The sequence below is a fragment of the Canis lupus genome, chromosome 21 (genome assembly GCF_048164855.1).
Source record: "Canis lupus baileyi chromosome 21, mCanLup2.hap1, whole genome shotgun sequence".
Taxonomy (NCBI): domain Eukaryota; kingdom Metazoa; phylum Chordata; class Mammalia; order Carnivora; family Canidae; genus Canis; species Canis lupus.
The window spans coordinates 41140855-41153143 of NC_132858.1; the positions used below are offsets into that span (position 1 = coordinate 41140855).

General features: G+C 34.2%; 1 protein-coding gene across 4 annotated transcripts in view; it reads left to right on the forward strand.

Annotated features, from left to right (window-relative positions):
- KMT2E (lysine methyltransferase 2E (inactive)) overlaps positions 1-12289 on the forward strand; it is a 92784-nt gene that overhangs the window by 20738 nt on the left and 59757 nt on the right. For 2 of the 4 annotated variants that reach the window (XM_072791495.1, XM_072791492.1), the window contains exons 2-3: positions 3971-4043; positions 7307-7491. In XM_072791495.1, the coding sequence (XP_072647596.1) occupies positions 7421-7491 (71 nt within the window). In that variant the 5' untranslated portion in view covers positions 3971-4043; positions 7307-7420. Of the gene's footprint in view, positions 1-1477; positions 1629-3970; positions 4044-7306; positions 7492-12289 lie in introns of all 4 variants that reach the window. The other 2 variants (XM_072791494.1, XM_072791493.1) reach the window with 2 other exon arrangements.

The following is a 12289-nucleotide window of genomic DNA, read 5'->3' on the forward strand; positions in this document are numbered from 1 at the left end:
CCTGGTAGAAAAAATGGTACCTCATTATATAATGCCAGACAAATAGTTTACTATATAGTGTTTATACATGTATACATGTATTTTTTTTTTAATTAATGGATTTCATCTTTTAGAACAAGTTTAGGTTCACTTCAGAACTGAGAGGAAAGTGTAGATTTCCCACCTGCCTCCTCCCCACACAAGCACAGCCTTCTTCATCATCAGTGTTCCTCATTATTATGGTACATATGTTACATTCGATGAACCAGCATTGAAACATCATTATCAACCAAAGTGCTTATAGTTTACATTATGGCTCACTCTTTGTCTTCAAAGGTTTCTTTATCTTTATTTTTTTAAAATATTTTATTTATTTATTCATGAGAGAGAGAGAGAGAGGCAGAGACACAGGCAGAGGGAGAAGCAGGCTCCATGCAGGGAGCCCAATGCGGGACTCGATCCTGGGACTCCAGGATCATGCTTTGGGCTGAAGGCAGGCACTAAACCGCTGAGCCACCCAGGGATCCCGGTTTCTTTATCTTTAAAAGTTATTCTTCTTGATACTTTAATACCTTTTTTAAAAAAGTTTATTTATTTTGTTAGTAATCTCTATACCCAGCATGGGGCTCAAATCCACGATCCTGAGATCGAGTGTCACACATTCTTCTGACTGAGCCAGCCAGGCGCCCTGGTCAGAAATTCTTAATAGTTTACATGACTTTTACAAGTGTAATAATTGAGAATTATTCTCTAGTACTAATCTTTTTTTATTTTTTTATTTTTATGTTTTTAGATTTTATATATTTACTCATGAGAGAGACAGAGAGAGGCAGAGACATAGGCAGAGGGAGAAGTAGGCTCCCTGTGGGAGCCCAGTGTGGGGCTCAATTCCGGGACCCCAGAATCTTGACCTGAGCCAAAGGCAGACTCTTAACTGCTGAGCCATCCAGGTGCCCTCTAGTACTCATTTTTTTTTTTTAAGATTTTATTTATTTATTCATGAGAGATACAGACAGGCAGAGACATAGGAATTGAGAGGAGAAGCAGGCTCCATGTAGAGAGCCCGATGCTGGACTCGATCCCATCCCTGGACTCTGGGGTCACGCCCTGAACCAAAGGCAGACGACAACAGCTGAGCTACCCAGGCATCTCTCTAGTGCTCATCTTTTAAGGACTTTTACTAAATATTTAATTCCCAGAAATTTTATCTGATCAGCATAGCTAACACTGAGTGCCACACACAGTTTTTGAAACAATTCGGAAATATGTTCTGTGATTATTCCTCTTGACAGATAAGGAGCTAGGGCTTAAAGTAACCATTATTAAGTGGCAGGCTGTGAAAGCTGAGGCATTGCTACTTTGATATTGAGTTTAGTAGTAATGATTGGAATTGTACTATGAAACAGTGAAACTGAAACTGTTAAGAACCGGAAAATACACTTTTTGAATATTGAATTTTATTCTTTTTAAATATTTTTATTATTTATTTACTTATGAGTGAGAGACAGAGACATAGGCAGAGGGAGAAGTAGGCTATGCCGGAGCCTGATGTGGGACTCGATTCCAGGACCACAGGATCACAACCTGAGCCAAAGGCAGATTCTCAACTACTGAGCCACCCAGATATCCTGAACGTTTTCATTTTTCAAGTAGGTCCACCAACATTAACCCTGACTATAAACAATGATTTTCCTAAATAGAGATTTTATTTGCTATAAAAATATTGTAGGTTGGTAAAATTCTTTGTTTCTAGGAACAGAGTAGTTATTAAAGGGAGACTCAAGTTAAAATTTAACTGGTTAGATAGGTGGTCTTTGCTTAAGTAGTTTTGTATGAGAAATTGAGTTACACTTCTGCAGACTAGTAATCTCAAATTTGGAATATGGTTCCTTTCACTTCACTATACTAGTGAAGCATATGTTTGTTCCAGAAAATAGTAAGAGAATTTGAATATCTTCTGATTATGTGCTTTGCACCATCCCCAAAATATTTTAAATCCAAAGTTTAGACTTTGAGCCTGTGGGTCTCCACTTGTGTGGTGTTTTAATACATTGTTGTGGAATGGATGTAAATTCACTAAGTAGATCAGGTTTGAGGGAGGAGCATGGTGGGTTTCATTATTGTTCTTTCAGTGTGCTAGAATAAATACAGTCCAAATGTCCTGGAGTGAAACACTTAGGTGTTTGTTTAATCTCTCTTCTTTTTGAGAGAGGCAATTGTTAACTTTTTTCCTCCTTTCTGTAAATTCTAGGTCATTTATTTTACCAATAATGTAGCAAATTTAATTTCAGGCAAACTAATATGTAGGTTCTGGAATCAGACTGCTAGGGTTCCAGTCTTGATTCTGCTAGTTATTAGCTATTAGTTGAAACAAATTTAATCTCTACATTGTCTGTAAAATGGGGATAATAAATGTACTTAAACCATAAATTCATTGTGAGGATTAAGTATTTTAAGCGCTCAGTATTTGTTACTGCTACTCTGTTTGGGGAGATTTGAGTATCAGGTAAGTGCTTATAGAGCACTGTCTGATACTAATATTAACCTAGTTGAAGAAATAATTCATTCTGTTGTCAAAGTTATTTTATGTTGCTTTTTGCAATTTGATATTTATTCTGTTTTTTCAAGAATAATCTGTTAATATACTTTTGATTATAAGGTTTAAACTGTTAAGATCGTCAAGCTAACCTACCTCCATTTATTGTGGAAGCCCAGAGTAGTGAAATGTCTTGTCCAAAGTTTCATAGGTAATAACTTGGTAATAGATCTTGATCAGCCTGTATTTTTTTTTTTTATTGTATCTTACTCAACTGCTACAGAGTAAAGAAATCTTAAATTCATGGTTAGGGCATTTTAATTTCTAATTTATAAGGAAATCTTAGGTATGTGATCCCTCACAATTTCTTTCAAGTTTCTTTATTTCATTTCCATTAGTAGTTTAGCCAAAAATTCACCAGCTTATCAGTGATACATATCCAAAACATAAACATTGATTTAATTTTAGTATTAAGAGCTCTGTATAAGGTACTTATAAAGGGCAGAAAGATAATAAATGACTCTTCAAAGAGATTATATTAGATTGAGAACTTTTTTTTTGTAATTTTAGAAAAAAATTTCCTTGTACTTCCTTCTGCTTTTTGGGTGTACAATATTTATCTTTTCAGGAGTAGTTTTTGTTTTCTGGACAAGGTCTTAAAAGCAGCCTCAGCCTTCCAGTTTTTCTGATAGACTGGTAATTGCTTTTCCTAGCTTTTTATTTTTATTTTAAGATTTTATGTATTTATTCATGGGAGACACAGAGAGAGAGGCAGAGACATCGGCAGAGGGAGAAGCAGGCTCCCCAAAGGGAGCACGATGCGGATTTGATTCTGGAACTCTGGGATCACAGCCTGAGCCAAAGGCAGACGCTCAACCACTAAGCCACCCAGGCATCCTGCTTTTCCTAGCCTTTTTTTTTTTTTTTTTAAAGAAAACTTTCTTTTAAATATTTTATTTATTTATTCACGAGAGACATAGAGAGAGAGAGAGGCAGAGAACACAGGCAGAGGGAGAAGCAGGCTCCATGCAAGGAGCCCAACGTGGGATTCGATCCTGGGTCTCCAGGATCAAGTCCTGGACTGAAGGCGGCGCTAAACCGCTGAGCCAACTGGGCTGCCCTTTTTCCTAGCTTTTATCTTATTTTTTTTCCTACTTTAGGGTTTTGTTTTTGTTTTGGTATTTTTGCCTTTGCTTTGCTAAATCTGTTTTTAATACTGTATTTTCCCAGTTTCTTTTCTGTTTGATTTGGTATTTAGCTTTAATTGTTGTCTTTACTGTGATTACAATCATTTGTATAAAGAGGTGAATAATTTTTTTTTTTTTTTTTTTTTAAGAATTAGCTGCACTCTTTATGTGAGTCCCTTTAGTTTTAGGTGCCGTGTTAGATAGAGCAACCTATAATTTTATGACATTTAAAAACAGCTCAATACTCCTATGTTCACTTGGTTTCTAGGTCTATTCTGGATAGCAGGTTTTGTGAAGACATTTATTCTTTCTTGGACCTCAGATTTACCAGACATCTCATGGTATTTCCTTTTATATTATTTCTTTAATGGCTGCCATTTATTCTCAATGTATTTTGTATATATTTACCTGCCAGTTGGATAACCAGTTTCTTGAATCACATATAAGATGTGAAAGCTTTGTGGTAATGGTTTGGATTGTGTTGAATTATTTTTCCTCTAATTCTGCCTGTATTACAAGCTCATACCTTTTCTGCTTATTACTACGTTGGCTTCCCCCCCCCCCCTTGTTTTTTTTTAAGGCACAATGATTTGACCCTAATGAATTTATGGTTTTAGTAAGTATTAACTACATTTTTGAACAGTATGAGTTTTCTGGCTATAGAGTTTTTGGTTTTAATGAATAAGGTGAAATATTTGCCATTTTATAGTCTGAATAGATAGGACCTCTTGCCTTCTGACCTTTTTAAAAAAAAAAAAAAAAGATTTATTTATTCATGAGAGACACAGACTGAGAGAGAGAGAGGCAGAGACAAAGGCAGAGGGAGAAGCAGCCTCCTCACAGGGAGCCTGATGTGAGACTCAATCCTGGATCCTGGGTTCATGACCTGAGCCGAAGGCAGGCGCCCAACTGCTGAGCCACCCAGGCATCCCTCTTCTGACCTTTTGTGAATAAATTACTGAGATCTTCTTCCATGTTGAATCAGATTCAGTCTGTGGTTCTGTATCATATGCGATGATGTGTGTCTATCCTGGGGATGAGCTTCTGTGGTTTTTAGAGCGATGCATTTGTGGAGAAGGTGTCATGTAGTTGCTGTTACAGCACTTAATTGTAAAGGTTGACAACTCATTTGGCTAATGAGGCTAGGGCTGCAGTTTCATCTTAGATGCTCAAATTCATTCACTAATCCCTTATAGAGTGCCTGTTATGCTGCAGGCACTGTGCAGGGTTTGAGAGACAGGCAGTAATCACACAGACACCTGACATTGTCTGAAATAGGCTGATGGCAAGCTCTTCACTGCTATTTTAAAAGTTTAAATGTGGTGTTTATTGAGGATTGTATATTTATATAAAAAGGCAGCACACTGTTAAATACATACTCAAGCAGACTCTTTTAGGTTGGAAATACTCAGTTACCTAAAAGAATACATAATGATTTAATTTCTGCTTTCTAGTTCCTGCCTCTGGTTAAAACAAAACAAAGAAAAAATATGCACTACTAAATGTTTAACAACATACACCTAAGATAGAAGACAACTTATGAGTCTAATGTAAAGGCAAACTGAGCTGAAGAAAACTTCTACCAATTAGATTCTCCCAACAAAGAAGATAATTTTTTTTTTAAGTTGTAACTGTTATCTGTTGTTAGGTCCATGTCTTCAGCATTTTAAAGAAATACACAATAATGTACACTTGAAAAGAACAAACTTAGTTTTGTATTGCTTGCATCTTGTCAATTAGCAATTTTATAGCTTTATGTGGGTTAATAAAGATGGCTTTTATGAAGTAATTCTAATATCAGGGGTGCAGGAAAAGAAGGTAGGGTAGCTTTTCCTTTTGCTCACTCTGCTTTAATTATTTTTAGATGATTTTAATTTGATGGAACTGTAAAAACATAACTGTAATTATTTTCCAAAACTATTATAGAAGATTAATTTTATTTTATTTTTAAAGATTATTTATTTATTTATTCATGAGAGAAACAGAGGGAAAGGCAGAGACACAGGCAGAGGGAGACGTAAGCTCCATGCAGGGAGCCCAACATGGGACTATATCCCGGTTCTCCAGGATCACACCCCGGGCTGAAGGCGGCGCTAAACCGCTGAGCCACCCGGGCTGCCCAGAAGGTTAATTTTAAATGAAGAGGGCTTTTCTTATGTGACTGCTATATACTGATTGCTAAATATGTGCGATGCTGTGTACAAAAATGCTTTACATTTATTATTTCATTTTCTTCACAGAAAACTTGATAAATTCCCACTTTTTAAATAAGGAACCTGAGGCTTAGGTTAAATAACTTGCCTAGTTCACACATCTGGCGAAGAATAGAAAAAGGTGCCAACGCTTATGTTTTCAATTTTTAGGTGCAAAAGCCTGTTGCCATACATTTTTATTATAATATCGTATAATTTAGTAGGTCTCCACCAGTTATACATGATTTAAAAGTAGAGGCTAGTTTTCTTGAAGAATTCAAACCACTTTTACCACTTTATTTCTCTATTTTGGTATGTGCTCTGATCAGGTATGAGCTCACAATCTGCAATATGTGAAATAGGAATTAACCTGAGTTAGGTATTCTCAAGGTTATTTGTAAAAATTAAAGATAAATACAAGAATGGCTATTTGAAGAAACCCTGCTCTTCAGTATTTCAGGTATAACATGGCGGTAACAATTTTGACTGTTGCTCTTTTCTTGTTTATAGGATTATCTCCCTGTTTTGTTCCTAAGTTATACCATATTATTACTGAAAAGATTTTGAGTAGATAGTTCACAAAGAGTATCATGTGCAAGTGTTATACAGTGAATTAGAAGCATTGATATTGAAGCTTGAATATATTTTGTTACTTGGTAAATTTGTTTAAAAAACAGTTCAAGTGTATTAGTTTAGCTAATTAGTTAATACAAACTGAAGAAATTGAGAACTCCCTCAGTAGACATGTATTTTTATATAGTATGGAAAATGACAACCACTTTAAAACAGATTTTATTATAAATAAAATAGCCTTCCATATATATGGGGTGTGTGTGTGTGTGTGTGTGTGTGTGTATAATCAGTAGAGTAGAATTGGTTCAAATCGTGGTTTTAATTTTTGAACTGAGCTACCGTGGTTAATTCTGTAACCTTTCTTGCTTTTTTGATCCTCAATGATAAAAGATTCCTATCAGAGTTGTAAGGATAATAGAGCATCCATATAAAAGCTAATATGATGCTCAGTCCATAGTAAGTACTCAGTATTTGTTAGTTTTGATCACTTTCTAGAAGATTTATTTTGGATACTAGTGCTGTACGAAATTCCATTTAATCTTTCAGAATGAGTAATATTCATTGGTTCTTCACTAAGTAATATACCTTAGTTAATCTTTCTTTTGGTATTTTAAATTCATTCCCAAAGGGAGATTTTGATTCAGAAACTTTTCATCAGAATCCCATAACTTAATTCAAGAAAAAATTAAATGAAATAGAGATTCCCTGAGCAAATTTCATTTTATATTGATACTTTAATGAAGAATGCTTCATTCATATATGTCACTTACTGTTGTTATAGTGTGACTGTGTTAGGAATATGAAGATAATTTTTAACTTTTCCCTTTTCTTTTAAACAGGGTTTGTGGATGCACTTAGATGTTTGCAATGAGCACTGTGGCTGGCATGCCCCAGTGTTTTGGATACCAATGCATAGGACTCCATAGTAATCGAATTTACCAGAGGCGAACGTCATGAGCATAGTGATCCCTTTGGGGGTTGATACAGCAGAAACATCATACTTGGAAATGGCTGCAGGCTCAGAGTAAGTATTTAAATTAAAAGTATTTTGGTTAGGAAAGGCAAAATATTTTATACAGTTATTGTAACACAACCAAGAACTGCTTGGTTCTTGGTTATGTTATAGTTTTTCTCATTTTAGATTCTTGTTGAAACAAAGTATCAGAAGGTTAAAGGCAAAAACTTCGCTTAACTGAGTTATTTTTTAAAACACCTCTTGAGCCAAAATGCCATATCTTTTTCTAACTCTTTTGTCTTTACCATCTGCTAATTGTCAACCTTAAGAATCATGGGGGTGCCTGGGTGGCTCAGTTGGTTTGACACCCAACTCTTGATCTCAGTTCGGGTCTCGATTTTGGGAGTGTAGGTTTGGGCCCTGTGTTGGGCTCCTCGATGCTGGGTGTGAGCCTACAAAAAAAAAAAAAAGAAAAAAAAGAAAAAAAAAATCAAGATAACAGATTACTGGGTTGTTTTTTTGAATTGTAAAATTTGTCATGTTTATATTAGAAAAGTAATTTGTTTTACATTTGAATATTTACAAATATTGTAAGATCTATTTAAACATGGAATTTGATCGCTTCTCGGCCTTTTGGCTAAGATCATGTGTAAACATGGAATTTGTTTTTTTAAGTTGAGTTGAAAAAATTCAAGCCATTTTAAATAAGAGAAAGATACTATTTTCTGCTGGCTGATTATTTTGATAACTTGTGCTTTTATGAGAGCCATTTCTGATGGATTCAATGAAAGGTTCTTACTTTGCCCCTAGATTATTTGGTTTAGGCATTTATACAGATAGATTTCACTATATTTTGTTTTTGAATGACCAACCACCTTAACATTAGGTTATTGGCTATGAAGATTGATTGATCTTGGGAATTGCAAGGGATTCCAGCAGGAGTGTTGTAAGCTGTAGGATGGAAAGATGTATATGTTTGTTCTCTGATTCAATAAATAGATATATTGTGTCTAATGGGACTTTAATTGACCAGAAAGCTGATCTTTTTAGAATATACGTTTGAAAAAGGAAATTTATTTATTTTAAGGCCTTAAACTGAAATATGGAGAGGATAAAAATGCTATTTATTCTTCTTTTGCTGGCATTTTAACTGGTTAGAAGTGTTTCACCCATTCTGTGTGTACCATTGGGAAAAACCTAGAGATGCTCTTTAATCATTCAGTAATATATTATAGTTTATTTAACTATGATTATTGTAATACAGTTTTTATTTTTTTATTTTAATTTTTTTTGTAATACAGTTTTTAAAAGCCATTGCTTTTTGCATGCTGTATTTTTTTTTTTTTTTGTAGAATGATAGATTCCTAACAAGGCACTCTATATTAACAGGTGCTTGCCACTTATTCTGCCCAAATAGTAGGGATACCATCAGGAGGAAAGATCTTGGAAGTAGTGCTTGGGAGACAAAGTGTTACGAGTCTCAAGTACTGGTTTTTCTTAGTGTAAAGCATCTGGGAGATACAAATCCATGTCTCATAATAGTTATAGGCATGTATTGGTAAAGATTCTTTGCTTCCTAAATATAATCACCTTCTGCAGTTCTTTTTAAATAAAAAATTAGTGTTTTTTTGTTTTTTTGTTTTTTTAAGATTCTATTTATTCATGAGAGACAGAGAGAGAGAGAAAAGCAGAGACACAGGCAGAGGGAGAAGCAAGCTCCATGCAGGGAGCCCGATGTGGGACTCGATCCCGGCTCTCTAGAATCACGCCCTGGGCTGAAGGTGGCATTAAACCGCTTAGCCACCCAGGCTGCCCCCAGAATTAGTGTTTTAAGCAATTAGTACAAGATGCAATTTCTTTCTTTCTTTCTTTTTAAAATATTTTATTTATTTATTCATGAAAGACACAGAGAGAGAGAGAGGCAGAGACACAGGCAGAGGGAGAAGCAAGCTCCATGCAGGGAGTCTGACATAGGACTCCATCCAAGGTCTGCAGGATCACCAGGATCACGCCCTGGGCTGAAGGCGGCACTAAACTGCTGAGCCACCCGGGCTGCCCCAAGATGCAATTTCTGAAATTTATATACTGAATAGGAGTTTGTCTAGTATGTGGTTTGAGATACATCTGTGCTTTGTTGGCATGTCTAGTATTTGTACTCAAAAACAATTCACAGAATGGAAGACATTATTATACAGTTAAAAGAGAATGAATAATATGGTGAAAGAGGACAATGTCAGGGATAGCTAGCTTTTTTTTTTTTTAATTACATTTTGTTAGAGTACTTATTTTATAAGTATGATTTATATTATGGATTCAAATCTTTTTTGGGTACAAATATGGCCATTTTTATTATGGGAAAATGATCGGTTCATGGGTAATTAAAGAATGACTCTTTCTGTTTTAGGAAATTTTTTTTTTTTCTATTCCACATACAGGTATATGTCGCGTGGGCATAGCTTCCCCCACTCAGTGGACAGAAAGTGTAGCTTGTGCCAATATTTATTATAGGACAACCATCAGAATTTTTGTGGTTTAATTTTCGAACTTTTGAATTCCCTTTTTTAATCTAAATTCTGGAAGCTTAAAAAGATCCTTAAATAACATTTTTTTTTGCTTCCCACAGAAAGTTTTTAGAGTTGTTTTTATAGGAAATTTTGATGTGACTATTACAGTGCTTTTTATTTCAAATACATAATCAAAAGTTGTATAAAATGTAGGATGCTGGGAGAAGGATGTATGGGACTTCCCTCCCTATTTCTTTATTTCCTGTGAAGCTACATAATTATTTCAAACTGAAATGTTTTTAAGAGAATTACATTTTATTGTATTCATGTGGCTATATAATGTTAATTATATGTTAGTTTTTTAAAGAAAGATTGTACAGCTAAAATACAATCTATCACTAATTAAACTATTTTAAAATTTAGGAGATACTCAGTAATTGTTTATTGAGTGTGTTAGTGTACTGGACCAAATTTATACTAATTTCTGAGGCTATAAAAGAGAATTTATTGGATTACTTGTTCATCTAGTCTATCTGTAGCATTTTATAAACAGGAAACTGAAGTTGAATGTCTAGTTCAGGATCTGTGAAGAATGGGTTTGCTAAACTCTAGTCCATTATTTCCATACTTGGTAACATTTGCTGTTGAATTATTGTGTCTCTAAAATAAAACTCATTATTCTCACCAAGTCCAGCTTCTTTATTACATATTTGTGTTCTTCTCATCACTAAGTTTTGAAAACCTTAGGCTTTGCCTTTCCTTCAAGGTTAGGGATCTTGTATTTTACTTCTTTCTATTCCCTTCAGGAGTTGGCTCTCTACCTAAATGTTTGAACTGAAAAGAATAATTTTAAAATATGAATAACTGACTAGTGAAGATTGATAGACTATTGTTCAAGTGTTTCTTTTTTAATAAGAATAAAATTGTTTCATTAGCTTAAGTATTTTTTTAAAGGAGTTATAAATATTCCACAGATTTAACTGAAGATATTATATTTAAAAATCACTTTTTACTATACATAGCATTGATAAAAACCAATATCTACTTGGTGAATAGAATTGGAGTTGAAGCCAAATGCTACAGGGAAGAGTCTTAAGACACCTTAAAAATTGTTGACTACTTAGATCTTTGCAGTAAGTTTTTACCTGCATTATGTTTGTCCTTAGATTTGAAAACTACCCATCATAATGTGCAGGTTAACATAAGACTAATTTTCTCACTAGTGCCTGATGTGATCCTGAGTACAATAAAAAAAAGGAATGGTAATAATTTATTTAAAGGGGAAAATGAGCTAAGTGTAAATACAGTTTTTAAAAACTTGATTTGCAAACTGACCATAACTGGAATAATCAGGAGACTGCTTTTCTTACCTGGAAATTGCATCCGTAAAATTTTTTTATTAACTACATGTCTATAAATATAGGCTAATACTAGAAGTAGATTTTTTGCTTTCAACATAATTTCATAGGATAAAACTAGTAATCCAAAAGAGAGCACATTTTGGATCACTTAAAAGCATCAACTGTGTGGAGAGTGTTTTACTAGAGGCTCAGGTTACAAAGGTATAGTATAAATTTTACCCCTACTCTTAAGGGGTATAATCAGGAAGTCAGAACTCTAGATCAGAGCTGTCCAGTAAGAAAAAGTACACAGTCATGTGTACTTGTAAATTTTCTAGTGTCCATATTAAAAAGGTTTGAAAAAAGGTGAAATTAATTTAGTTATGTATTTTATTTAACTGAGTATATCCAGAGTATTATCATTTTAATATGTAATTAATATAAAAATATGAATGTGGTATTTTATGTCTTTTTCTCCACACTAAAAATATTTGAAATCTGATATGTATTTTATATTTTTAGAATCTCTTAATTCAAACTAGTCACATTTGAAGCACTCAGTATATGTCCAGTGGCAACTGTATTCAATAAAGAAGCTCTAGACTACATAACAAAGTGATGGGGCCTCAGAGAAGAAGAATACAGTGAAGCCTAAGCTATAAAGTAGTTATGAAAGTTGCAAAAGTGAAATCTAAGAATCTTTCTGAATAAGAAAGAGAAAGATACAGTTATGAGGTAGATATTACTATTCTTAATTTATAGGCAAGGAAACTGAAGTCACAGAGCAGAAAAGTGGCAGAGGCCGAACTTAATAATGTGTTCATTTTAGGCCTTTTCTGTACTATATATAACTCCTTTACTAATGTTACAAAGAATGATTTATATAGCATAATTCTTTTGACGTGGTTCACGTATATAGTAGCTTCAGTTCTATCAGTAGTAAATTCAATACAATAAATGACTGCATATAACAAAGGTTTTCTCAGATCTTTGCTCCAGGATAAGGGATGTAAAAGAAAACCT